This window comes from Pezoporus occidentalis, unplaced genomic scaffold (genome assembly GCF_034315485.1).
Source record: "Pezoporus occidentalis ecotype Australia unplaced genomic scaffold, CSIRO_AGI_Poc_V1 ctg80, whole genome shotgun sequence".
NCBI classification, from domain to species: Eukaryota; Metazoa; Chordata; class Aves; order Psittaciformes; family Psittacidae; genus Pezoporus; species Pezoporus occidentalis.
The window spans coordinates 2,478,941-2,506,906 of record NW_026916159.1 but is presented as its reverse complement, the minus strand read 5'-3'; the positions used below and the strand labels follow the sequence as shown (position 1 = coordinate 2,506,906).

General features: G+C 39.3%; 1 protein-coding gene across 3 annotated transcripts; it reads left to right on the top strand.

The window, feature by feature from the left end:
- Positions 1–16: 16 nt before the first annotated feature.
- On the top strand, positions 17–24,566 carry DYNC1LI1 (dynein cytoplasmic 1 light intermediate chain 1). Of its 3 annotated transcripts, XM_062603560.1 has the most exons (13): positions 17–306; positions 577–650; positions 10,861–10,977; positions 12,559–12,789; positions 15,038–15,207; positions 16,293–16,386; positions 18,001–18,136; positions 18,504–18,615; positions 19,980–20,039; positions 20,166–20,210; positions 21,081–21,201; positions 21,358–21,516; positions 23,646–24,566. In XM_062603560.1, exons 1-13 carry the CDS (start codon positions 32–34, stop codon positions 23,756–23,758), a joined length of 1,707 nt encoding a protein of 568 aa, XP_062459544.1. In that variant the 5' UTR covers positions 17–31; the 3' UTR covers positions 23,759–24,566. The 3 variants fall into 3 exon arrangements, with proteins under 3 accessions (XP_062459544.1, XP_062459545.1, XP_062459546.1); XM_062603561.1 differs by lacking the exon at positions 20,166–20,210 and having other exon boundaries at positions 73–306; XM_062603562.1 differs by lacking the exon at positions 12,559–12,789 and having other exon boundaries at positions 74–306.
- Positions 24,567–27,966: the final 3,400 nt, after the last annotated feature.

Here is a 27,966-nt window from a genome sequence, read left to right as displayed (position 1 = left end):
GAGGGGACGGTGTAAGCGGAATCGCTCGAGCATGGGACTCCGCCCCTCGCCCTCCCAACATCCGGGTTCCTGTCAGCCGCCGCGGCGCCGTCCGTCGCTCCGTGTCTCAGGGAGGCAGAGGGGCAGGGAGGAGCCAGCGAAGATGGCGGCGGCAGTGGGGAGAGCTGGTTCTTTCGGCTCCTCTTCCTCCGGGCTCGGTTCAGTTGCCGGTTTTTCTGCCTCTTCGTCAGCCACTACGGCCACGACCAACAACAACAACGCGGAGCTGCGGGCAGGCTGCGATGAGGACGATGGGCAGAACCTCTGGTAACCGCCCGCCCCGTGGTTGGGCAGCTGGCTTTACCGCCGTCGGCGCGACTCCTTGCCCTCCGGGGGAGGTGGGAGGTGGGGTGGTTAATCCCCCCCTGCTGGCGCTCGGCCCCTCTCAGTCACTGAGCTGAGGGGCAGGAGGGGCTCCTCCCCTTGGTGGTGGCAGCTTCTGCTGTGCCCCCCCCCTTCTCCTGTACCCACCCCGGAGGTGGTGGGATGGGAACCCCCGGCAGCGCCCTCCTAAGCGTTGTCTTCTTTCTGCGCCAGGTCGTGCATCCTCAGTGAGGTGTCCACGCGGTCCCGCTCTAAGCTACCTTCGGGGAAGAACGTCCTCCTGCTTGGTGAGGAAAGCATCCTGATCCCTTCCCTGCCGCACGCTGGCTTGCTCCTTCACCCGCTCTTGAGCGTCTGGGGCTTCTCCTTTTTAGTGCTCGAAGGAGGGTGGTGTCGGGGCTGTGATGGTGGGAAAGGTGCTGGCTTAACCCTCTCGCTTCTTCCCTTGTATTTTCCTTCATTTTGAATATCCAGCATCCAGAGATGCTTTAGCTATCCCCTTCGTCGTAGGTGCCTCGCCATAATACCCTTACTATCCTCCCCCCACCCTAGCTCCTTAGGTAGACATGGCTTGGAAGGCTGGTTTCTATTGTCTTTCTCCCCTGATGAGTGTTGAGTTCGGGGACCTGTTACGAGACCTCCCCCCTTCGTGCAGCCAGTGCTGCCTGCTGGTCCTTATGGTGTGTCATGCAGACACAAAAATCGCTTCCGTGGCCCCAGCGGTGTCAATGACGGATGCTGCCTGTTGGCCGGAGGGCGGAGTAGGCTGTATATGGGCGTGTTGGCTGTGTCCTGCCCACACGCACCGAGCTTGTCGGCAGCAATATCATCAGCAAGTTGTGCGACGGCAGCAGCAGCGTTTGGCTGCTGGCTTTTATTGTGTTCTCTTATTTCCACCCAGTGCGTTAGTGCAACCTCGCGTTTGGCAGAGTTAGGAGTAACAGAATGGGACTTTGATACGGCAATAATGAGAGACACAGCTATTTTTCAGTGTTGAGAGGGAAAGAGAAGAAATGATTATGTCAAGCAAAATCAAAAACTTTGTGGAGAAAGGGGAGAAATGGATGCTCCCAAGTGTATGTGTGTTAATTACTATGATATATATATGTCTGAAAGACTAGTAAACAATACTACCAGTAGACAATTCAATGAATCCGAGTGAATTTGTCAGCTAGCTGCATCTTCCCTCCTTTGACAACCTCCCTGTCCCCAGCAAGAGTTATGAATTGTTAGTATTTGGAAACCTGGTTAAAAGCCAGTAAAGATATTCATGTGGACCCTATGCACACTATGATTCTGTGTAGTCATGTGGCTTACACCCTTTTGAGGTTTTTCAAGTTGAGGTTTTTCCTCCATAATCCTAAAGCAATCACTGTGACTCTTTTCATCCAGTTTTGATAAGCTGGGTGACTTAAAACTGACCATGATGAAGAAGACTGTACAAGGGTGGTGGGATGGTTTAGTGAATCTCTTACAGGACTTGCTAGCCTTTAATTTGTTGGCCTTTATGTTACATGATTAAGTAGGATATTGAGATTGGAAGTTCTGTTGGTGTTAAAGAAAGATGTCATAATCATTGACAGCTTTTATGTGATATTTTGAAATTAACTTGGATGATTGTCCTTGTTGAAGTTGGAAGATTCTTAAAACTGCGAACCTTGACAAGAAGATTACACTCTTTTTCTTTCTCTCTCTGTAGTCAGGCAGTCCTTAGTACTCAATAACTTAAGACCATGCTTCCTTCAGAACTAGAGGGGGCACAGACCATAGAATACTTCTAAATGCTTATTTAGTTTGTGATGTTTAATTTGTTCTATAGAAAAATTCTTTTTACCTGTTTATATAAACAGCTTATAGAATTATTTCCTTTAATGCTTTTTGTTTTCTTTTTTGACTGATGCATTTTTTAAAAAGACTGGCAGATTTGTAGAAGAAATTCTGTTTCTTTCTCAGAAATCATGTTTTTTAGAAGGCCACAGTCCAAGGGAGAAAAAAGTTTGTCTCCAAGGGAGAAATCATCAGATATGAGGACTGGCCAGTAAGGACCGTGGCCATGTTCTTTGTGAAGATACCTAATCCATGTGTTACACTTTGCTGCTCACTTGCAAATCCTGGTGCTGCTCCTGAAGCACACTGGGACAGGAAGATGAGAGCTCTTACGTGTTCTGTGTTGGACAGATTCAGTATGTGAAGTTCTGTCTCTTCAGGCTCTTGAGCTGTGTGTTTGCAACTTTTGTTACCTCACGTTTCTGCTGTTTCTAAGCCCTATTCCCTTAGTTTTGTGCTGGCTTTTGTTGTTAACATAGATCACTTCTTGCCATGACTATTTTTAGTTTCGTTGTTCTTGGAATACTTTTAAGCAGGAGGTGTAAAGCTGGCCAGGGTCTTGATGGTTTTCACTGGTTTTGTGGTAGGCAAACATTTGCAGTATAAACAGTTATATTGGTCAAACTTCCCAGCTGAAACATGAGATGTAGTGATAAATGAGTGCTTATTTTCAATGCAAACTGCATTAAACAAAGAAAATCGTCTAGGCCTTCAACACACCTCACCACAGCCCCCGCCCAAAATCAAACCCCACAGAAAGACCAGAAAAACCCATCACTTGTAGTTCTTTTGTTTGCTAGGACAAGTTTTCTAATTTGCCTACCGAATTTATATTTTTCAAACCCTTCATGTACTCGTATGCCCAGTTGTTCGGGAACCTGGCTGTGTCTGGCATGCTAATTCAGTCTTTATTTTTTAGTTATGTTAACATCGCATTTTTAAGAACCTGGTGTTGTGGTTTAAGCCCAGCCCGTAACTCAGAACCACGCAGCTGCTCGCTCACTCCCCTCCCCCCACTCCCCAGAGAGCTGAACCCAGGATACCTGGAAAGCAATTCAAGACATCACAGAAATAACTGAAGGAAACTGGAATGCCAAATGTTAATCTCTAGATATGGCACATAGTTTTGTGAAGTGAAGGTTAATGTCTAATGGCAATTCTCTGCTCAAAATCAGCCTCCCCAAATTAATTAACTTACAGTTCTACTTCTCCAAATTGTTTCACTTATAGATATTTCTTCAATACTGTTTTCGTATGAAGACTTTAAACTTTGGCACCATGTGTAGCATAAAACGATTTTTCTGTTCTTGTATGAACAGATAATAGAAATGCAAGCTTTCCTAACTTTTCTGTAAGGCAGGGATGCTCTGATTCCTGGGTAGCTCTTCATAGTGACCATAGCTACCTCATTTAGTAAGCTATTCCAGCAGAAAATGTAAGATGTCCCCACTTTCTTAAGGAAATTAGGTGCTCTCGGTAACATTTCTAGCTGTTTTTTACAGATAGCCAGAGGAGTGTGGCTTTCTTCTTGTTGCTGGGTGGGGTTTGGTTTTCTCTTTTTTTCTCTCCTGGACTGTCTCCCCTTCTCACTTGTGTAACAAAGGTAGCTGAGCAGAGGAGATGCTTTTTGCTGAGCTTCATGAGAAAACTGATGCGTGTAACTGGAACCTTTCTTGTTCATTCCCTTGCTGATGTATCTGAACCAGCAAGTAGAATGGAGGGAGCAGATAAAAAGTCATCATTGCAGGTTATGGATGGAATCCATCATGTTTGGAGGCTTGGATGCAGAGCTTCAAGCTAGTCATTTATGCAGTAAACTGCAGCATGCGTTCAAGCAGTGATGGTCGAAGTCATTCCAGGCTGCACAAGAAAACAGGTTCCCAGCGTGCATGTGAACTGAGAGTTGCTTTCTATCTGGCTCTGTATTTCATCCACTCCGCTCTCTGAAGCACAGTAGATTCTTGGCCTGCAGTTCTAATGATGTCAAACATGGTGACACATGTATACCTGACTGCAAGTGACTGTATTGCACACTTACGCTTCTACTGAATCACCACCATTTTGGTTTTATTCATGCATTTTACCACACTTGATGACAAAGGCTTTGAGTTTAGAGGGCAGTGAGCATTCAACTGCCTTGTGTCCGTGTTTTCTCTTTACCCCAGACATCTCAGTCTTCAGGGCCAGGCCTGTTTGTATCTTTGAGCTCTGCTCCTGTCCAGTGACTGTTAGGATGCCTGAGAAGAAGTTTCCACAATCTACAGCTAATTTACAGACACACTTTTCTATGTGTACATGTATTGGGAATGGTTGTTACTGTAGAAAATGGTTCATCTTGAAGAGCAGTTTTAGCTTGCTGCTTTCTTTTAGTGGATACATGCAATATAGTGAACTTCAAAATTAAGTTCTGATACATCATGAGAGTATATACAATCAATATAAAAGCTGCTTGCTTAAATTTGTACTCAACAGTAGGAAAAGTAATTTTCCTCTTTATTTTTTCCAATTCATATAGCTGAAAGTTTTGCTGTGATCATTTAGTCATTACAGCTGATGATAGTGTCCATATTGTTCATCCCAAATTACAGTCTGTTGATACTGTCCATATTGTTCATCTCAAATGTTCCTTAATTCTCTAGTGCTGCAGAAGTTGGTCAGATGGATTCTTTTCCTCTTCTTGCTACTTCTTCACCTTCTACAGGCTAAGAAAGGCTTCCAAATATAGCCAAATTCTGTTTCAGTCAGCAGAGTTATGCTGCGAAACTGTCAATTGTTTTGATGCATTGACCTAGATAAAATTCTAATTGCTTGTTTTGCAGTTATGTTTGTTTAGAACTAACTAGTGCTTTTTCATAATATCCTTCTTGCTGGAATACCTTTCCAAAAAGCCAGAGTTGTGTGGATGTTGTGTAGTAAAACTTACTTAGAACAGTTATTGAATTGCAGTTACTTTAATTTGCCTCTGCTTTGACAGAGGTGCTGCCGATTACTGGGTATTTCTCTGAAATATCTCCAAAGGTGAGGAGTAGTGAAAGGAATTATGCTTCTGTGTTTTCCAGTCAGGTTATTGGCAGAAGTACCGATAAGGATGTCCCTTTAATAGCAACACAGGACTATTCTGTTTTGGTAGCAAACATGGACAAAATACAGTGGATCATTTACTGCTGTGTGAAAGGAAAGAGATGTATGCTGTTCATATTCACTGCAACATTTGGTTTTCTCTGTGGGTTTCTCCAAGCATAAGTAACACTGTTACTCCTGTACCTGTTTTCACAGTCAGACTGTGTATTCTTGTGGTGCAGGACTTGACAAAAGGCATGCTGGAACAGTTGTTTTCAGTCTGCTTTCTATCATGTTGTAATGCAGAAGGGCATTAAGGTGCTCTTCGGAAATGTTATTTCATCTTTCAGTGCCACAAAGATACCAGATAAATCACATGTGAGGGCAAAGACTAATCTGGTGGAGTAAAACAAACTTAGAGGAGGAGAAGTTTTTTTGTCCAATGAGTAAATCATAATTTAATGACAAGTTATTTGAGGATTTAATATGACCTCCTCATTGTGAACTTCCATGTTGTTTGGAGGGATTCTGGAGAAGGATCACATCAGCATAGTTAATTTTGTTCTTCAATTCTCTGAAAGCAAACTTAATTTGGCTTACCCTGATTATTTGGGCTTTGTTCTGCAAAAGGCAGTCTTCGATTAGTATAGTATGTGTAAACAAGTCTCTTCCACTAACGTGTGGCTGAGTAGAGGGTTATTAACTTCTCACAAGTTATTAACTTCTTATTAATCACAGTTATTAACTCTTAAGAAGTATTTTATATTGAAAATAACTGTAGTACATATGCATTTGGTTCTGGTAGGAAGAAGGCTGTTACATTTCCACTCTACTGCATTAGGATTCAGGCATTCCACATGGTGCAGAATAGAGACTGCTCTGTGATTCTGAGAAGGCAGAATCATGTCTGTCCTGGAGGTAACACAATGAGTACTTTCATATACAGACTTCTCTGAGAAGTAAGAAATGTCTTGGTTTAAGACAAGTGAAAATCTACTTGTTTTCATTTTCTAAACTGAAAGAAATATGGAAATAGCATGAGTAGTAAATATTCTTAATTTTAAAATGTTCAGTTGGAAGTTTAGCAAATTTCTGTAACAGAGAGCCTAACTTCTCTCTAATGTAATAATTTATGGTTGAACAGTTCAAGTAGCAGTTCACAGATAAGGGCCTGTTTGCCTGCATTCTCAGAAGGCAATTCACCCACCTCATTGCACCTTCCCATCTATGGGCGCCTGTTTTGCTAGATTTGGTATTGTAGCAGAACATTCAGTGATACTCCATTTTCTGGCTCAATAAACAGACTTTTTTGCCTGGAGTAGTGAGAAGGGAAGAGGCTGGGCAGGCTTTTGTATTATGGCTTCAGATATCTTTGAGGGCAGCAACAAGAAGGATGTCATCAAACTCTGTTTTGTAGGCAGAGCAGCACCTTGGACAGAGAAGCTTTGACAACCACTGCCCCAGACTTGAGCTCCTCAGGGAGGTGAAGTGTAGCAGCATGAGGATAACAATGAAACAGCTTTTTTTCAGTCAAGTATAAGACTTTCCATTTTGTTAACAAGATGGTGAAATACTGTGTGTAAGCAGGTTGGTTTGGCTTTGTTTCAGCTGGTTCCTAGCCTGGCTTTTCTGCAAAATTTAATCTGTTGTCCCTCTTTTACTTGTCTTCAGCTTTGTTGTGATACTTGTAGCAAGCAGTGCTACACATCTGCTTCCTCGCTGTAGTATTAATTTGTGAGTGCAATTTAATGTAATGAGGAATTTTAGTTCTTTAGGATTTACTCTTGAAGAGGAGGACCTTGTATGTTACTTGCAAAGGAAGTATTCAGGATCTTAATTGTGCATCAATCTACTTGATTTTTATTCTACTTTGCTATTCTATATTTAAAACCATGCGTAAGAAATGGTTTGCTCTGTAAGCTTATGTACAGAAGTCAGTTGTTAATTTGATTGTCACACAGTTAGAGATAAAGAAGCAGCTAAAGGATTTTCCATCTCAGTTTTGGAGGAAAGAGGAGGAGGAGGAGGATGACTCTTTCTGAAGGTGCATGAGGCTCTGTTACATATTGCTTCAGTAGCACTTAAAAAAAGTTCTGTTCCATAATTTTAACATGCAATGATGTTCAAATCTGGGGAATATGAATCACAGAATCGTTAGGGTTAGAAGAGATCTCTGGAGATCATCTAGTCCAACCCCCCTGCCAAGGGAGGGCCACCCAGAGAAGGGGCACACTGCCAACTCATAGTCAACTTGCCATTAACCAATACTCCCAGCTACTTCTCAGCTGAACTGCTCTCTAGTAGGTCAGCCCCTAACTTGTACTGGTACTTGGGGTTCTGTCCTCCCTAGGTGCAGTACCCTACACTCGCCCTTGTTGAATCTCATTAGGTTTCTCTCTGCCCAGTTCTCCAGCCTATCAATGTCCTCCTGAATGGCACAGCCTTCAGGTGTATTAGCTGTAACAAGGATACCAGTACATCTGCAGCTATCACAATTTCAAATGCTATCTGCAGTACACTAAAAATGGAAAGTAGAGGTGGATGGAACCTCAAGTCTTTGCAAGTTCCCTCCGCCAAGGCAGTCATCTTTTCCTAATATTTTGAGAATTGTGTGGGCAAAAAGGAGGAAATCCTTATGTTGTGTAGGATGGTCCTGGTTTTACTTTCTGACAGTTTTTTCCAGAATATTGACTCTAACATGGCTTACATTTGTTGAGAACTCTGAATCTGTGGAACGGGGCATGTTTGGTTAGGCAGCTGTCTTGCACCGGTGAAAGTGAGCTGTTCTATTTGTATATTAGCTGATTTATGTACTGCTAATTTGTTTTGCACCACTTGTTGGTATTGCTTCTGACCCTTTTCTCCACAGATCTCTTGGTTTATCTTACATCATCTACAAGCCACACTATTGTTCTCCTATACCTGACTAATTAATGAAAGTAGTACCAATCCTTTTGAACATCAGTGATGTGTCATTCTGGCTTTCTAGTGAATGATGAGTATTGTTTTTGACATGCAGTAACTTGTATTAACTGACAGTTATGTCTGTCAGTGATCCACCTACCTGTTCTTGGTGGGTATTGAAATGGGTGGATATTTGCTAAGGAGAAGGCAGAAAAAAATCTTCACAGAACAGATGAAATGTAAGTAATTCTGTGATGTGTGTCTGAAACGACTACTGTGTGTGCATGTGTCCAAAGGTACTAATTCTATGTCAAATCAACTTGTCTTATGCCGTATTGATAACTTCTTTCTTTGTAGGGTCTGAACATAATTACTTGAAAACTTGAGGAGGGAAAATAAAATTCCAGCTCTCAATTTACCATAAGACATTAACTTAACAGTATTGAACTTCAGTTCACTTCAGGCATTTAGAAATGCTGGGTTGGGGAGGAAATCACACTACACAAGCATGATAAGTAAGGGCCTTATGGGATCTTAGCATGAACACTTCCAAACAATCAAGTTTCATATGTATTAGCATTATTTTAAGTATGATTAAGTTTGATTTAGACTGCTGAAGTGTATCTTTTGTCATGTTTGTGACTTTTCATAGCCACAGATGTTTCTTAAACCCCCAAGTTGTACCACTTTTGAAAGAACTGGCAGATGTACTTCACAGAAGATGCTAACCTTTCCCAGCACAAACAGTTGTAATCTTTATTGCCACCTATGTGAAACAGACTGATATGCAAAAGAAGTCAGCTGTTCTGAGAAACTAGGAAAGCTGTTAAGTGCAATCCCTCTTTAAAAGGAGTAACAAATTTAGTTTTGTCTTACCTTTTGAGCTTTCTGCTGGCATAAATTAACTGAAGCTGTCTGCTTAAAGAGGTAAAATAACACAATGAATCACACAGAAATTGTTGGCAAAAGTAATGGCAGCTTCAGCAGCACAACCTGTCAGTGTAGCAGCTCTTAATAAGGTCTCCCAGTTACTCGTAGATGGAAAATTTAAGAAGCTTGAATAAGTACTGGGGTGAGGGCAGAGGAAGAATTGTAATTCATCTCATGTGATGAAGCTTGAACTCTTCACTGCTTGGGGAGAATTGTTATTTAAGACAATATTATCACAAGAAGAAGAGTTTGTACAAGTAGAAAATAGCTGTGCTTTCCAAAGCTTATTTAAAAATAGCTATAGCTGTTTACTTAAGTGCGTGTTGATTTAGTATAGTTAAGGAACTACCAAACAAACTCTTAAATGTTGAAAAAGGTAGACTGATACAACTTCATTTTTCACTTAAGTTCTCTATACTTAACCAGATTGTAACCTTCAGTTCTGGTCTTGTTTTTCTTTCTCTTTTTTATTATTTTTAATTTATTTATTAATTTTTTTAAAAATGGGAGGGGCAAAAAGCCCCTTTTCATTCCATTGAGTAAAATTCTCTGGGCTACAGAGTAAATGGTCTTATGCTTTCTGGCAGCTTCTACACTATTAGTGAAATCTGCAAATAAGGCTGAACTCTAAACTGAAGACTTCACGTGGTAATCTTGGGAATGATATGTTGAGTAAATTCAGAATCAGTCCATGACCGTATCATTATTCTGCTCTCTTCTGGGCTTTTGTCTGTAGTCTTTTTAACATAGACATAATGTTGTCTACAAGATCACGATCAGTTTTCTTTAAAGGGAAACCTTCATTACAGTTAGCAGTAGAAATTACTGTCCTTGAACTCTTCTCTTTGTTATGTAGTTAAAAGCAAGTGTTTATACTCCCCTGGGCAGGAGAGACTTGAGGAAAAAATATTCTGTTTCGCATAAAACTGATAAGGTGCTTCTAACTTGGGTGTGAGTTCCAAGGATTTTCTAATGTCTAACTGTTATGTACCCATCATACTGCCAAATTCAAGTAGCAGTACCCCTCTTAATGTCCAAATTCAGCTTGGTTACTCCTTCAAACTGTAAAAACTGCATGCAAAGTTAGAAATAGAAGTTTTTCACGAAGAGTCTCTGGCAATAGCTGAGGTGTTCACACTATGCACGTGCTGTAAGGTTTAATGGTTATCCCAGTTCCCATTGGAGGAGTGAATGGACTCGGATTGCAGGCTTGTCACTATGTGTGGACCTAATCACACATGTACTGTAAGGCAAGAGGCTTACTGTTTGTCACTACTTTGTAAGATTTCTTTAGACCTGTAACAGGGAAAAGATTCAAAGAAATCAACCCATAAAAGCTAAGGAAACAGATTTGCCTTGCTCAGCCTGATGGTATGTCCTGTTTGATAGGAGAGAGTTCCAAATAATACTTTTCTGATTGCAAGATGAGCTTACTGTGGCATGAACTCTACTTTAGAAAGACTTTGTTACCACTTTGGTTGCAATTGAAAGACTGTGATTGTTTGTGGTATTTAACTACTCCTTAAGGTATCTGTTTAAAGATACGTATAAGAGCCTAATTCAGATACGATAGTTAGTGATAAAATTGTATTTAGAAGATTTGAAGCTTAGGCATGTGCTCTGAGCAGATAGCTGAGTTGGGCAAAGCCCACTATATTTCAAAGCTTTAATGAGCTCAGTTACCCTCTTAGTATATGGTTTCCTTCTTGCCTGAGGTGGTTTTTAATATGTAACTGTGAGTAAAGTTTGAGTGGTATCTAACTTCTGTCTCTCCAGGTGAAGATGGAGCAGGTAAAACTAGCTTAATAGGAAAAATTCAAGGAATAGAGGAATACAAAAAAGGAAGAGGAATGGAGTATTTGTACTTAAATGTGCATGATGAAGATCGAGATGGTAAGTTTTTATTTCTAATAATATCTTAAACCAGTTTGAAAGAAAAATCAGGAGTGTAATACTTGGAATGACAGTGGGATGTTTTTCTTTCTTTATAAGTTGCAGGAGTCCATCTTAGGTCACAAGTAATTTGTATCCTGAGGAAGTTTCTTAGTGTAATTCCTTTAGTATATGCCATGAAGCAGTCAAAAGAAAAGGCTGGGGAAAAAAATAAGAGCAGGGAAGCAGTCTTAGCTGCAGTGTTCTGGATAGATACGTATTCCTCAGCCCTAGAGGAAAAGGTGCTCTTACCTTGCATCTCAAATACTGTAGCAAGTATTTTTCTGTTTTTGAATATACAGAGAAGGTTTTGTCTTGGTGGTATGAGAATCTGCAAGATTATGTATCATAAATTGATAGGTAGGAAAATATGCACAGTGCTAAAGGAGATTTAAAAAACAAACAACAAAAGACCCCCAAACCACCAACAGAAACATTTGGAGGAAGGAGAAATAAGTAGAAGATGTATTTCAACTGGCTTGAGTTTGCTTATGGCTAGAAGGTAAAAAAGATGTTTAAGATCCAGCCCCAATATACCTGCAGTTATGGGATGGATATTTACTGCTTATATATGGGGAAATCGGGGAAGGAGTATGACCAGGTTCTGTAGAGGTACAGTGAATTATCTAGATGGCAATACTTAGTGGGCTGTGCATAAGGACATACTGGGAGCTGTGGGGAAAAATGTCTAAACTGTATGACCAAATACAGATAGAAGGAGAAGCAGAACCAAAAGAAGTTGGACCTTTCCTGATTCCCATGTCTGGCTGTTGGTCTCCAAGATGATTTGACCAGGGTTAAGAGGATTTGGTGTTTGATCTAAATGTTTTCCTCAGAACTTCTGTAACCAGTACCAAAAACTTACTTGAAGTCAAAATGTAATTATATTAAGCTCTCCAATTTTGAATCAGCAGCTCCTCATTTACTGCAGAAGTCTTTCTGAATATTGTTTGCTGTTTGGGGAGAAAAAAGCAGTGGGATGGTCTGACTGTATGGTGATTGGCCTTTTGCAAATCTGAAAAAAAATAACTTTATCCATAAAGTCCATCTAAATAATGAAAAATTTGCAGTTCTGCTCCAGTTTTCTGAAGGGCCAAGGTACATTGTGTACTTCAAAAAATCTATAGGCATATCACATTGGAGTTTTGAAGGGGAGATGGCAGTCCTTGAACTGATCAGACCAAGGGCTGAGAAAGGGTGGCTTAATTCACCCAATTCTCCCCTTCTAAGTTGCATCTTGAAGAAAACTTTTTCCCTCTCTAAAACTGTGAACATGAATTTTGGAAATGCTGAATGCTGTCTCTGAATTCTCACTTACAAATAATGAATTTAAGATCTTCAGTTACCAGCCGTTAAACATCAGGGTCTGGAAGACAAGGAGCTTGTCCCCAAAAGCTGTAGTTTGCTCTGTTGCTATGCATTTTAATTGACTGATAAAACAAGTCAGCTGCTTTCGTCCTTATATGTCTGAAGAAGATTTAATAGCTCTGTTATGTAGTGGACTGTTTCCAGCAAGTCTCATAAAATGTTTTTCCTTTGTAGACCAAACAAGATGTAATGTATGGATTTTAGATGGTGACTTGTATCACAAAGGTCTTCTTAAATTTGCAATGGAAGCAAGCTCTCTAAAGGACACTCTAATTATGTTGGTAGTAGACATGTCTAGGCCTTGGACTGCACTGGATTCTTTACAAAAATGGGCGAGTGTTGTAAGAGAACATATTGACAAGTTAAAAATTCCTCCTGAAGAAATGAAAGAAATGGAACAGAAGTGTGAGTATTCTGCAAATATGTAGGAATCCATTTAATCAAATATGCTTAATGCTTTCTGCAGCATTTAATCTCTCCATTACAGTTGTACAGTTTTCATGCTTTGGAAATGTTACTTAAAATTAGGAGTTATCAAGCAAGTCAAGCTTCAGATAAGTCTCAATATGTGAATGATACTGATATTTCTTTCTAACAGAAGTAGGGGTGGAATTTAGGGGTGGAAGCTTTCAGAATGAACACAGCTGATTGTACATTCTTGCATCTTACAGCTTTTTCTAGATAAGATTCTCGAAGGAAAAAAAAAGCTTCTTAGCTTTCAATTATTTATGTATTTATTTTAAAGGCAAATCACTGCATCAGCTTCTTAACTGTTCCTGTAATTAGTTAGTCTAGAGAAACTGAGACCTGTTCTCTACCCACCAAAAGTGTAATTGTTGGGAGGATTCATGACATTACCATAATGTCTGGGCCCTTTCTATTTGAAGAGTTTTATCATCATTATTATTGACAGTAATGCAGCTGTAATTTTGTTTTGGCATGGATACGATATAACTCTTTGTCCTCTTAGTTTTAAACATGCAGAACACAAAGATTTTGCAGGATTCCTTAAGCTATGTGACTGGATTCACTAACATCATAATTCCATATTACTTCTGGGCAGCCTCTGTGTTTCCCTGAGGGTACTAAACCATGAGTCCTTGCTGTTCATCTCTCGGTGAATCACTACAAGGATGAGTGTTTGAGACAGCCATGTGTTAAGATCAAATAGCATGATAAACTTTGTGTGTAAGTCTGAAGTTGCTCTCTGGAACTCTGTGTTCTTAAGCAGTTGACTGTCAGTTTGCTGAACAGCTTTTTCAGCAGTGGAAGTTGTAGCTCTGCTGTGATAAAGTAGTCCATGAGGTGGCAGTTGTAGATACTCTGGGGGGAGTTTGTTTATTCTTTTGAGAGAGAGATTCTTCTAAGGGAAGTATCATCCTTGAGAATCATATTTTCTGCAAGAAGAACTTGTGTAGGAGGGAAGAGCTGAGAAATTCTGGATGTGTTTTCTGGGGGTGGTGTAAGTGTGTGCATATTGAACACCTCCCACGCAGTTTCAGGATAGGATTTTATTGGATGAAAGTAGTAAGGATGCAGCATCTGTTATCAAAAATGTGTAGCTGAGAGTTTTGCTTCTTTACTCATGGAGTGAGCAGAACAGTGAAACTCTGTAAAATCCAGAAAATGTGATTGAGTCAAGAAAAACAGCTACTCACTAAAAGTTTTGTCTGCTCTGTTGTTCTTTTGTCATCTGCTCTAATTCTTGCAGATACTGATAGTATGCGACTTGGGTGTAGCAGAAGCCCTGGACACAATCCAGATATGACTGGAAGCTGCCTTTGTTTTGAACTCTTGTAATGTGGCTTCATGCATTGCTAGGTGGGCAGCAGCCTGATGTTGCCAAGAGGAGGAGGGAGGAATCTTGCTTGCCTGACTTCTGGCTGTATGGTCCTACTTAATTCTTGTGCCAGGCTCAGTGCTCCTGAGAAGCTCCTGTGAGCTGACTTAACATGCTGACAGGACTGAAATCTACTGAGGGTTTGTGTGTGTAGTTTTCTGGAGGTGTACTGCTGTTTTCCTGTTCTAGCAACTTTATTCCACTTATAAACAGACCCTGTGAGGACCAAGACTGGTATGGGAAGGCATTAGGGGATACATACCAGCTGTGTGTGAAGGGTTGGAATAGCTCTTCCTGTTACGAAATTCTTTGGAGCCTTTGTGTATTCTGTTGTTTTTACTTATTACTACTGTAGGCTCTCTGTACAGAGAGAGGGAAGTGAAGGGATTTTAGGTAAAATCTCATAGAGAAGCAGCTAAGCTGCTGTGTAACTCTTAATTCTGTTAGTTCTAACAAACCATTCCATTAATTTTGCCAAGAAAAATGGAACAAAATATATCCAACAGTAATAGTTAATAGCAACTGCCAAGTGGTTCCACAGTGGTAAAATAAAAATGGTTCAATGCTGTCCTTATGGGTGGTCTTACCTGGTCGTGTTCCTCTAGCTGCCCGTCAAGCAGATTTCAGACTTACTAGTCTTGTGCTCTCTTGTGCTGCACAGAGTAAACAAATAGTACTTGGTGCATGCTCAACCTTTTAACATAAAGAAGCAGGAGTATTATACGATCAACAGTGCTAGAGCTCAATGGCAGTGAAAATCATTGTTGAATAATCAAGTACCTGATCTGTTAATATAACTTTTTTTACTTTCAGTGGTAAGAGACTTCCAGGAATATATAGAACCAGGCGAGGATTTTCCAGCTTCTCCACAGAGAAGAAATACTTCATTACAGGAAGACAAAGATGACAGTGTGATTTTACCCCTTGGTGCAGACACACTAACATGTAACTTAGGCATTCCAGTAGTAGTAGTTTGTACAAAGGTTTGTTCCACATTTCAGTGTTTTTGCATATTTTATTTAAGCAACTTTGCCAATTATGGGTGGAAAGTGCTTGGTTATTTTTCACTCTGAATACCTTGCATAAGAATTATTTAAAAATGTGTAATGCTGAAGGGTGGTTATCTTCAGGAAGCCCCCATTGCGTGTCATTTTGGGATTACTTTTTCATTTACCAGTTTTAAAGGAATTGAGAAACACATCAGATCTAGTTTTGCTCACAGAAGTGAGCTGGTCAGTCAGCTCCCCTTCATCTCCACAGTCCTTATGATTCTGCAAATAGTGGTTTGGTAGTTTTTTTTTTAATATTTCAGATCTTTTTCTGAAGATTAATATATTTGAGGGCTCTAGTTAGTTAAGTGCTGCTCTGTTAACTTTCCTCAGTTCTTGGGATGTTTCTGTGATCTCTTTTGCTTTTTGTTAGATATGTAACCATATTCTTAGCCATACCTTTAGATTGTTTTGTTGGTTTGGTTGTTTTTCCCACCCCAGTTCTCACTGCCATTAAGCATACTGCATCTGCAGCCTCTGCTGGCCCACAGTGAGAGAATAAACCTTTTGAGGAATATATTGTTCCTTCACTGGAATGCAAACCTTCTCATTTGTCTTTTTCTCATCTGCTAGTTCATTTACTTTTTTTTTTTTTGTGCTTCCACATTTCTTGATTTTTGCCTCCCTTTGCCAAAGGGCTGATTAGTAACTGGATAAAAAAAACTGCTATGTCCTGTACTACCACAGTGTGTAAAAAATACATTTGGAAGAAAATGATGGTATCATTCAGTGTGTCAGTCTTTCAACAGAGACTTTTGAGTTGCTGCTTTATGAGGGAGTGAATGAAAAATGGCAATCCCTTGAACTCCCAAGTTAGGGCTGATCACATATATATTACATATTATTTAAAAAAAAAAAAGTTTAAATTATGCTTTTAAACTATCTTAGCAGGTTCTGGGTTTTCTGCACCACCCACCCCAGTCCATCCCCCTTGTCCAGCTGTGAACTTGGATGGGTAGTAGCACTGCTATTTCCACAGGTAAATGAAAGTGGTGTGTTCATGTTGTGTGTTTTGATAGTGTGATGCCATCAGCGTTCTGGAAAAAGAACATGACTACAGAGATGAACACTTCGACTTCATTCAGTCACATATCAGACGGTTTTGCTTACAGTGTATCCTTTATCACATCTTAAAGATGATAATGAGTCAATTATGACAAGCTTAAAAGAATATTTGCACCTGGACCAAAGTAGAATGCAACTTCTTTACTGTAGATGGCAGTCTACTTTAGTTACACCTGCAAGCAATGTTGAATTCAACTTTTCTGTTTTTTTTTTTTTTAATGTTGGTTTGGGGGTTTTTTTTAAAGAGCTGCAAGAGTCTGGTGTGTCCCCTTACCAGGAATTTCTTTACTTGCCATGTTTACTTTTCATGTTTGGGAGTCAGTTTGCAAATCACCACACCTTGCTGCCAAGTTCCCTCAAATAACAAAAGATAATTCATTTAAGTATGATCTTGCTTCAGATGCAAATAAGGCATGTTATTCTTTTCAACCTAAATATGCAGTCTCTTCAGGGTTCAGTAATTGCACAAGATAAGGTGATAAGGGAAGGGAAGAAGTGTGGATTGCTGTAGGAAAGATCCACTGGTTTCTCTGTGTTGCTACAGAGACAATGCACATAAACAGTAATAGCACTGCAATGGCTTTTAAACTTCTTTAAACAAAATTTAGAAAATTCTGTTGAGTGTTTAGTCAGCAAGACATGCTGAGATCTAGATTTGTAGATGCTGGGAACACACATACATCATGTCATAATAATTTGTGCTGTGGTAAAGGGAAGTTTAAATGCTTAAGCCACCCTTAACAGATGGACACATTAGTTCAAGAACCTGAGGACTCAGTTGAGCACTAAGATAGCACTTCCTTCAATGGGCTTCAAAGACCTAATTTTTCAAACTGGTATTAGGGATAATTGTGATAGGTCTTGTATATGAAGAATGCAGAATGCTAGTAGGAATTAGTCTCTGTAATGGTATATACCATGTAGAACTTGGGAGTTCTATTCTAAACGTCACTGAATGGGAATCATATCCCACTATATAACTTTATTCTAGAATTTGAATTACATGCATGTAGAAATACATTAGGGGGGGTGGCATTTTTATAATCCCAAAGTAAAAATAACTCAAAACTTCCCTGGCTGCTTTTATTAATCCTGTGCACAAACTGTGTTAATTTGACACTGAACCATGTTGGAATATAAGCACTCCTTTGGTCTTTTAGTAATTGATATACATTACAATTTGTTTGTCCTCCCCTAATTTAAAAACCCAGGTGGGGAAGTGGAAGATCTTTGGCATTTCTGAAGCTGTATTAATGCTTCATTAATGCTGTAGTGTCCCCGTTGCAGGGTGGGCTAATGACAAGATCTAAGGCTATGGCATGAACATCTTTCTTCACTAAAAGCAGAAGACAGTTTTGAAAGTATCGTAGTGAAACTGTTGGTATTATGGGCTTTGAGAAGAGCCTGTGCTTTACTCTAAAAGTGATGGCTGAGTTGACCTAGAACAAATGCAAAAGATTTGAATTACTATGTTAAATTACTATTTAAATTACAAGTTGCCTATGTAAAAAATCTAAGTGTCAGGAGTTGTTTGACTTATTTGATCTTGTATTCCCCCTCTAAATTCTACAAAGTAAATAACCTTTAAACTAGCAGAAAGAAAGTCACTTTAGTATCTCTTATTAGCCACTAAACTGAGTTTTCTTTAACAAGTTTATTCAGATGGGGCAGCACTTATTTACACTTCTGTAAAGGAGAACAAAAACATTGATTTAGTATATAAATACATAGTCCAGAAGCTGTATGGATTTCCTTTCAATGTTCCAGCTGTTGTTGTGGAAAAAGATGCGGTATTTATGTAAGTTACCTGCATTATTATGTTTATATGAGTATGGAATGTATTTTTGTAATTTAGAACCATTTAGAACTCTTTTTCTTTCTGCTTTCTAAAGTTCTGTAACATTCTCATGAACTGGAGTTTGGTGAGCACCAGTGGATTGAGGTTACAAATATTTGCTGCCCCAGAGAGAAATGTTAACCCAGAGAGTTTGCTCCTATCTGTTACGGTGAACCAGTCCCTGACTATCTGTACAGACGAATATTAGTCCTCACAGGAGAGCAGGAGCTATGAGAACTTCTCTGGCTTTGAATTCTGTACACTTCAGGATTGCATCCAAGATCAACCTGAAGTAACAGAATTTAAAGATGAATAATCCTTCATCTAGTCCTTCAGGTTGGGATAATGACAAGAAGATAGGAATATTGCACGAGAACTTTCAGACACTAAAAGCAGACGACAATTTTGAGGATATCATAACAAAGCCACCGGTCAGAAAGGTAAATTGAAATGTTTTGGCATTCAACTTCTTGTCTGTTTATTTACCTGTCAGTTTTTTGACTGTTTTTCTGGGATTTTGCTTCCAGTTTATCATAAGAGTGTGATGAACTGGTGTGTGTGTGTGTGTGTGTGTGTGTGTGTGTGTGTGTGTGTGTGTGTGTGTGTGAAATGAGGGGGGTCCTTATTTTGTCTTTATTTCTTAATTTTCTTTCATCATCAAAAAATCCTTTATTCTTGTTCTGTATAGCTCTTCTCCACCTTACGCTGTTGTGTTGGTTTTGTTTTTTCTGCCACTGTTCCATTGTTCAAGACTACAAAAATGTCTGTTTTGCTTTTAATACATATTTTGTATTGAACAGTGTCATTTAACTTGGTCAGGTTGAATTAGTATTTTTTAAGTACACTACATTTTGCTCCAAATTGCCCATAACTTCATAATGCTTTCTGTTGGAGTATTTAAAATAAAAAATCTTGAGGCAGTGTAAAATGAAAAATAAACATGAGAAAACAGGTTCTACCTGTTCAGTATATTTTCTGTCTCGTACTATTTAACAAAAGGCTTTGGCAGAACTACCTGAAAACACATGTGAGGTGGTTGAATAAAATACCAGCAGAAGTGGACCTCAGGCATACAAAAGTTACTGAAGGCAACTATTTCTATGCTTTTTCTAACAAAGCTAGGGATTTGGGACTAGTCATATTTCCAAGTGTGAATTATTTTAGCTGAGAAAAAAAAATACTGTGTATTTTCTGCAATCTTCAGGGGAAGAGTCAGGACATACATAGTATTGTGTTAAAGAAGTGTCCAAGGAAAATATAACTGACAAGGTTTCTTTGAATGTTTATACACTTCAGGCCTGGATTATAAACTTTGATATTGATATTTGCTGTGCTTGTTTTGTGGTGAGCTTATTTGTAGGGAGAGTGCTTGTGATTTGATGCTTACAACTGGGATCTGAGATGTCTTTGTCCAATTTACCTGCATTGCATTAGACTGGTATATGAAGAGTGGGATCTGTCAGTGTTTCTTATTGATCCCAAGACCCTTGAATGTGCCTTGTAACCACTTTGTTCTTCTTTCACTGAACAATTTAATGAACTTTTTAATGGTCCTTTCTACAAGTACACCTGGAGACTTAAGCCTGCCAGGTCAGAGTTGTTAATGATACTTCTATTTGCTCCTAGTTAACTGAGCTTAAATGGAATCATGAGGTAGCAGTCTTAAGTACAGAAAATGTGGTCTGCAGTAAATGTATTTCACACACTTCATTATTGAAGGCCTTGATTGTATTCAGCAGGGGGTATCAAAGGAAATAATTGTCTTTCTTTCAGTCAAAATGATGTTAATGTTTTTGTATTGCAGTTTGTTCATGAAAAAGAAATTGTAGCTGAAGATGACCAAGTGTTTCTTATGAAGCAGCAGGTAACTTTTTGTCTATAAAACAAGTATGCAGTGTGTCACTTAATAATGTTCTCAATAGAAATTTTGGGTTGTATTCTTAGTCACGATAATGCCTAACACTACATGGCTTTGCTTGGTTTTTTGCAGTCACAGTTGGCGAAACAACCACCTACTGCTGCAGGAAGGCCAGTGGTTAGTAACAAAACTTAAATATTATCACATGAACATGAATCACTTTCATATATACAGAGGGTTGCTTGTTTTAATTGCACTGTCAAATATTCTTCAGTGTAATTTTTTTTAACTACTTGGTATTTAAAGTCTACATTGTATACTGCTCTAAAATAATGCTTCTTCACAGCTAGTCATGACAGCTTGTATTGACAGCAAGGGCTACATGTCATGGCTTTACTTTTCATGTTAGAATGCATCTAAGCAGTTAGTTAACTCCCACTGTCTCTCTAGGAATATTAAGACTAGCATAAATATTAAGGTCAAATGAAAACTGTATCATCTACATTTAAAATACAAGCAAAATAACTAAAAAGCAAGACAAGTTTAATGGGGAGCATGTGATCTTACAAAAGTAGCATCATTTTTTTAGCTGAACTGCAAACGTGACTTGTTGTCCTTGAAGTAATGATTTTTCTCCTGGGCTGCGTTTAGTCCTTCCCAGAGTATTGGTGGTATGTGGTGACGTCCCAAGAAATTTGGTGTAGTTCATCTATGATCTAATTAGTGCCATTGTCATTATGATCAGAGGCACTACTGAGTAACAGATAGGGGTTCAAGTTTCTCATTGGGATAAAATAAAAAGCTTCACTAGTGCTTTAGTTGCACTAAAGTTAATATTTTTAAGAATGTTACACAAGCGTGAAAGCTCATACACAATCAGCAAAATGGAATCCTGTGTCCTTCCAGGTGCATGAGATACTATATTATTGAAACAAAAAAGATTAGGAACTGAGAAATAACCGAAGACTTCATTTAATGTACACTTACACTGCATGGTTTAATTCTGTAGCAGATTGACCTTTGGAAATGTTTATTTTTTTTGCATAGGATGCCTCTCCAAGAGTCCCTGGTGGATCTCCTAGGACACCAAATAGATCTGTAACATCAAACGTTGCCAGTGTTACACCTATCCCTACTGGGTCAAAAAAAATTGATCCTAATATGAAAGGTACCTTTTCTTATGAGGGCATAAATGTAGTAGGGAAGTAAAATAGGTGCTTTGCGTGCTCTTTAATGTGCTCATTTAGATTAATACGCTAAATCAGTGTTTGCTTAGAAAATCTGTTTTGTCTTGTGTTTGTTTTTTAACTCCCTCCCCTTGTAGCCGGAGCTACTAGTGAAGGAGTCCTGGCCAACTTCTTCAATAGTCTCCTAAGCAAGAAAACTGGTTCCCCTGGTGGCCCTGGTGGTGTTAGTGGCAGTCCAGGAGGAGGTGGTACTGGAGGCGCTGGCAGCAACTTGACACCATCAGCAAAAAAGTCAGGTATGATTGATGATAGAAGATTAACTCAATCTAAATTGAGAGTGGTGGATCATCCCTATTAGTATAGTTTCTCAGAAGTATAAACACTATTTAACTGAATGTTTTATGGGCTATAGGATTTGGTTTTGATTTCACAGCAGTTTGGTGTTGCCTTTTTATGGCACTCTTGAGAGTCAGGAAGAACTTCATGTGGCTCTTTAAGCATGAATTGAGTCCACACAAGTTCTTCATTTTGCCTTTGATCCCTACTATTCCAATTGTATGGGTTATGCTATAAGCCACTTTTAATATTATTCAGATATACTGCAACTGAAATTCAAGTTGATTTTTGTTAACAACACAGTAAGCATTAAAATAATTTTAAATTTTCATGGAGTGATCTAGCTCTGATGTGATGAAGGCTTTCAGTTTGTTGATAGTCTTTAAAAATACGTATTTTTAAAGAGCCTTTTGGCTCATTGGAGCCTTTTTTACATGATGTGATTATTGATTTGAATTAATCAAAAAATGCCTAATGGTGAGTGCTCCAATGCTAGATGCAGGACTACTCTGGTGCTTCTTGCTATTCCAGATTAAAATGTTTCTGTATTACTTAAGAACATACCTGTACTGACACCTTCCCTACTGACTTCCCCAGAGGGTAGCAGTGCAGCACCTAGGTGAGAACACTGGTGTTCCATTGGTACTTGGCGTTAGTGCTTACTTTGATGTAGTAAGAGAAAACACTTCCCACTAACATTTTGTGTAGACTGATTATTTTGTTTACGTGTGTGCACTTCCCTTTTTTAAACGTGAAGTTAAGTTGGCTGGGTAAAGTTTGAGCACTCCTGAGCCTGCTGCAGGCCAAGTCCACAGTGCTGGTCTAAACTGCACATGGAGATTGTTCACACAAGTGCTGCTGACGCAGAGAGCTCCACTGCAGAGTCAGTGCAGGTGGAGGCAGCACTCCAGAAACATATTGTGTTCAGAGCCTTGGCAGGAACTTTAGGAGCAGAATTAAACTGTTAAGGAGCAAACGTTCTCAGACATTTCCTAACATGCAGCAAATTAAGGGTTAGGGTATAGCCAGTTCATGTCACAAAGGATTAGGTTTTCAAGGAATTGCTGTAAGTTTGGCTTAGATGTAGCCTCTTTGCCTGCCATAGTATGTGCTGTCTTGTGATTAGTGTCATCCATGCCACTCACTCTTTAAATCTGGAAACTGGCTGTTAAGACAGTAGTTTGGGATTTGAGAATTACTTTTCCCCTCAGCAGCTATGGGAAAATCCTCTGCTGGAATATTAGCTGCTTTGATTCTGATACAGTATTAGCTTTCATTAAAGGATTTGAAGAGCAGCATAGTACATTAACAGTTTCTGTTAATTTGCATCTTCAGAAAGTATGCTGGGACCCTGCTGAAACTCCATGTGGGTCAGAATTTTCCTTCACAGCTTGAGATATGCACAGCTTGAGCACACATTATGGCATTAGACTCTTAATATTCTGCACTGCCTTTTTCCATATTTTCTTCTTCATTCTTGTGGTAGAACCTGGCAGGATAAAAACCTAAACTGGAGAGTAAGAGTTAAAATGGTGGGGGGCGAGGGGGAAATGGTGTGTGTTAAGTTTGGATCAGGTCTAAGTGTGACTGCAGAGATGTCTGTGCCATTCCAAGTTAGGGGGGAAGGAAGTGGGTGGGGAGAGAAAGGGATTTGCCACCTGCAGGTCTGTGTGCACCTATGAGCAGCAGTGTCCGGTCTGTACTGACCGCATGTGCTGAACTGACTTCACTGGTCTGTGGTGAAATCCTGATTTACATTCAGAATTATTTAAAACGCATATGGTGCAGAAAATTGTGTAGGAGTGCTCACCTTAGTATACTTCTGTATTTTATACTTTAACTCTTCATATACTGATAATTAATATATAATTGTGGAAGTTTCTTTGAGAAATCGAAAATACAAAAGGGTGAGACTTTCTCTCTACTGTTTCCTTTATTTCTTTTGGGTTTTGGCCTTATGCCTTTACTCTGCACTGAAAATATGCAGTAACAATAATTAGGATTTGCCCAATTTGACAATTAAAGATACTATAGGCTTTCCCAGAACTGTTTCATAAACATGACTGGTTGATGTGCATTTATCCTGTAGGTCAGAAGCCAGTTTTAACAGATGTTCAGGCAGAATTGGACAGAATTTCACGAAAACCTGAAATGGTCTCTCCTACAACACCTACGTCTCCCACAGAAGGTGAAACGTCTTGAAGACACCTAATAAAACCAATTGTTGAGTTTTCTGGGATAATTCAAACTTGCCTCTGCCTCTTCCTTCAGTGACTGGACCTAAGGAACTGAAATATCTTTCTAAACACAGCTGATGTCTGTCTGTCTTTCATACGTGTTGCCCAACTTTACAAAAGGGAGCTGTACAGCTGGGAAACGGTTATGACATCATGTAGGAGTACTGTCCACAGGGCAAGAATAGTAACATGATTTTCTTCTGGGTTTTGTTGAAAAGTAAGCGTAATTCTGTAAAATTGCAAGTATCTCCACCTAAGTGATAGGGTCTGCTTAGAGCAGGAAAACCCATGCACACCACAGACACTTTAATTTATGTTGATTTCCCAAACTCTTAGGCAAGTTTAAGACTACCTTAAATAGCTTAACCTCTACATGAGAGAACAACTACTGGGTTTTGGAAGAGAAAAATAACTGCACGAAGCTGTAACAACGCATTCCAGTTATACTTGAACACTTGATTTGGAGTATGGCTTAAAAAAATCTCTGTGATCTCAACTGAGATTTACACTGCATTCAAAAGCTGATTCAGATATAAGACTAAATTAGTGGCTGGAGTCTTTTTTTTTTTTTGATTAATTTCAAACACTGAATAACAGATGTATAAAGAAAAAGCAGAGGTTAAATGTACAGATTATCAGTATCCAGATTTGTCTATATATATATATGGCTCAGCCTTAATGTCCCCCACTATGTCTCCCACATTAGTTATGGTTAAAAATTGGTCATCAAAACTGTAATCAGTTAATAAAGTATTCTCTGCATTCAAATTTAACTAACTTTTGTTGAAGCCATGGTGTTCCTTTTCTTATTTAGAGTAAAACATAAGGATGTGGTATAAAATGCCATGCTTTTTATATTTTTATTTTATTTATATTTATATAAATATTATATAAATATATATAAATATAAATATATTTATAAAAACATGCTTTTTATATTTTACCTCTCAGTGAATAATACCACTGGTAGATATTTAAACTTCCTTAAACATTGTTTCTGGGAGGAAGTAGGTAAGTCAGTGATGTAAAACTGGCTTATCCAAGTTCGGTGGTTTCTGCTGTGCTGCGTGTTAAAAGCACACTACTTCCACCGAGGATCCTGCTGATGACTCCAGTATATTGTCTGAGAGGTAGTCGACTGAGGTTAGGACTTGATCTAAGCTTTCAGTACACAAATGTCAAGCATCACTTTGCTGTCCAGTGTGAAATTTGTGGTCAATTTTTACTGACAGCCAATGAATAGGAAGCCTGAAAAGCTTATCCTGACCAAGTGACCAAGCTAAGAGAGTTTAATGAGCTCAGCTTTCTAGTTTTTTAAATTGCCAAGTCTTACGTTAATTTCTCTGATTATTTAGAAAACTTCTGAAAAGTCTGGAGAGGGCAAATCGTCTTTATCCTGCATATGGTGGTGCTCTTCTCCTCCAGTTCCTGCACTATGTAGTGGGTTTAGTGAATTACTTCTATATTTTCTTCCTAAGTTTACTCAAGAACAACACATTCTTTTGTCCACTGAACTCTCTAAATTTAAACATACTTGTTAAAATTGACTCTGAGGATGGAATTGTGAACTGAAAAGTTTCAGTAGAGATTAACTATGGATCAGTTACTCAAAATGGAGTCCTAATAAACTTTTGCTTTGCAACGATTCAGTAAGGGTAGCACATGGGGCAATGCATGACCTGCTGATGAACAACTGTATAGGATAAATTATGTCTTGAAGGAAAAAAAGTAAAGCTTCCAATCATGGATGCATGGCCTACACCAGCATCAGAGCACTTCTCTAGATTCTGTATGGGAACTTTATACAGAATTTGAAAGGTGCTTGAAAGAATGAGTCCTGCCTGAATCATCACCACCACCCTTCCCCCTACAGCTGCAGTGGTATCTGGTGGTAGGGTGAAACTGGATTTGAGGGCAACATCTTAAACTAGTTGGTACTCTCCAAGTTTTTGAATGGAAACTTTAGCTTCTGCAATCTTTTATTGAGTTCATTTGAGCATCTCTCAAAGCACAACACCTTAACAAAGCTAGAAAACTAGACATGCAATATCTGAAGAATTATTGCATTGTGTGCCCTTTTTTTGTGGAGGCTGGGACAGGGGAAAGCCTTACTTACGACTCATAATTTCACTTCTCAAAATAAGGTTGGCAAAATTTTACTTCTGCATATTTAAAGCTTCTAAGATTATGTCTTCCCTAAACCCTGATGGCTCTTTTGTTCCTTTTGGTTTTGTTTTGTTATTTCATAGAATAGTTAGGGTCAGAAAGGACCTTAAGATCATCTAGGTCCAACCCCCCTGCCATGGGCAGGGACACCTCACACTAAACCATGTCACCCAAGGCCTCGTTCAACCTGGTCTTGAACACTGCCAGGGATGGAGCATTCACAACCTCCTTGGGCAATCCATTCCAGTGCCTCACCACCCTAACAGGAAAGAATTTCCTCCTTATATCCAAGCTAAACTTCCCCTAAGTTTTAACCCATTACCCCTTGTCCTATCACTACAAAGAGGCTGTGTCCCTAACATGCCTTTTCATTCTACAAGACTAAAGCAGCCTGCTTCCCTCCAAAATGTCAAGTTCAAATTCTCTTACCACTGCTTACTCTCTCTGCAGCCTGCTCATGCTGTTGGGAGGAAAAAAAAAAAAGACTTCAGGGTACCTTTATCACAAAAGGGAAACGTCGGAGAATGTGTTTCTGTGTAACTTGATGGCATTGGCTTGTTTCTCTCTGGTAAGACCAAGACTACTGAGCTGCTTGCTTTGCTCTCTTAAGTTGCCTTCTGCTTTGATGAGAGTAGGCAACTAAGGGGGGTTTTACCAGAACTATAATGTAAAATGAGTCTCTGTGACAGGAGGCCTTTTTCACAAGATGTGAAGTACTAGTCCATCCTTCTCCCCGGTTTCCCTCCTTCACAAGTCAGGCAAGTAAGAAATAAATTGAATAAAGCTAATTTGTCAGGGATCCTTACTGTCATTTCACCACCCAAGCTGGGTATGGGTTAGGTTTGTGATGACCCCAATTTTAAAAAGAGTAATGGTATAAATGATTTTCCTTCTGATCACTCTCATGTGCCTTTAATACTTGGTGTTACTTGGTACAGTTTCAGTCTACCACACAAGATGCAGAAAGCAAAGGGGTAATACAAGAACTGCAGGGGGTGATTTTTTGATAAAGAGCAATTAACACTTTAAGTGCTTTGCATTGTGAATACTGCAAAAACACTGCAACATGAATAAACTAAATAAATTCCTTTACACTTTCAGAGCTAGTTCTGTGTAGACAAAGCTGATTCGCTTCAAACTAAACTGATTTAGGGGAATTTCACAAATCTCTTCTTCCTCCTTCTCTCTTACATGTTCCTATATCAGTTCTTTGAGTATACTGATTGTAATAAAGCTGTTCTACGGATTTTAAGATGGAAAATTCCAAGTAAAAGGCCACTTCATTTCCAGACAGTTCATATTTTTCATTTGAAAATAGAAGTCTCCAAAATGTGCAGGTGACTTCTAGGTTAAATGGACTAACCACCATACTACACTAACCTTAAATTTCTAGAAATACATCTGAAGTGCAAGTATCTGTTGGGCTGAAGTCTCTTCTTAGGGAGGAAACTTAATTTGCAGTAAGACACATGCAGCTGCAGAACTGCTGCCTATTGAATCTCACAGCTTTGTGCTCCGTGCCATGCAGACATATGCAGCAAACCATTGACAAGAGTGAGCCTAACCCTGCTTTTGGGAAATGTGGGGAATCAAGAGGTTTTCTTCTCTTGTGCCATAAGGGATACTTGGAAATAGCTGTTAAAAATGCCAGTTCTTCATCTTCAGCTGTTTAAAAATCACACATTCTAGCATGTTAGTATGGTGATCGGGGCTTGTGAAGTTTAGTTAAAATACTGAGCCCAAAAATAGAGCCTCCAGAGCTGAAGATGCTTCAGCAGATGCAACACATTCAAGTCTTTTTCTGAACTGTTGTTACAGTACTTGGAATATTCCATTTAGTCATCCTGTATTTACTTCATGTAACACACAGGGCAACAGTCATGAACAAAGGCTCTTGAGGTGCCTGTGTGGGAGCACCAGACCCAAGGCCAGGGAGAAAGCTGCGCCTCTGACTGGCTAACTTCAGTGGAGCTCCCCAGGTTGTGCAGTAGCATAAAACCTCACCAC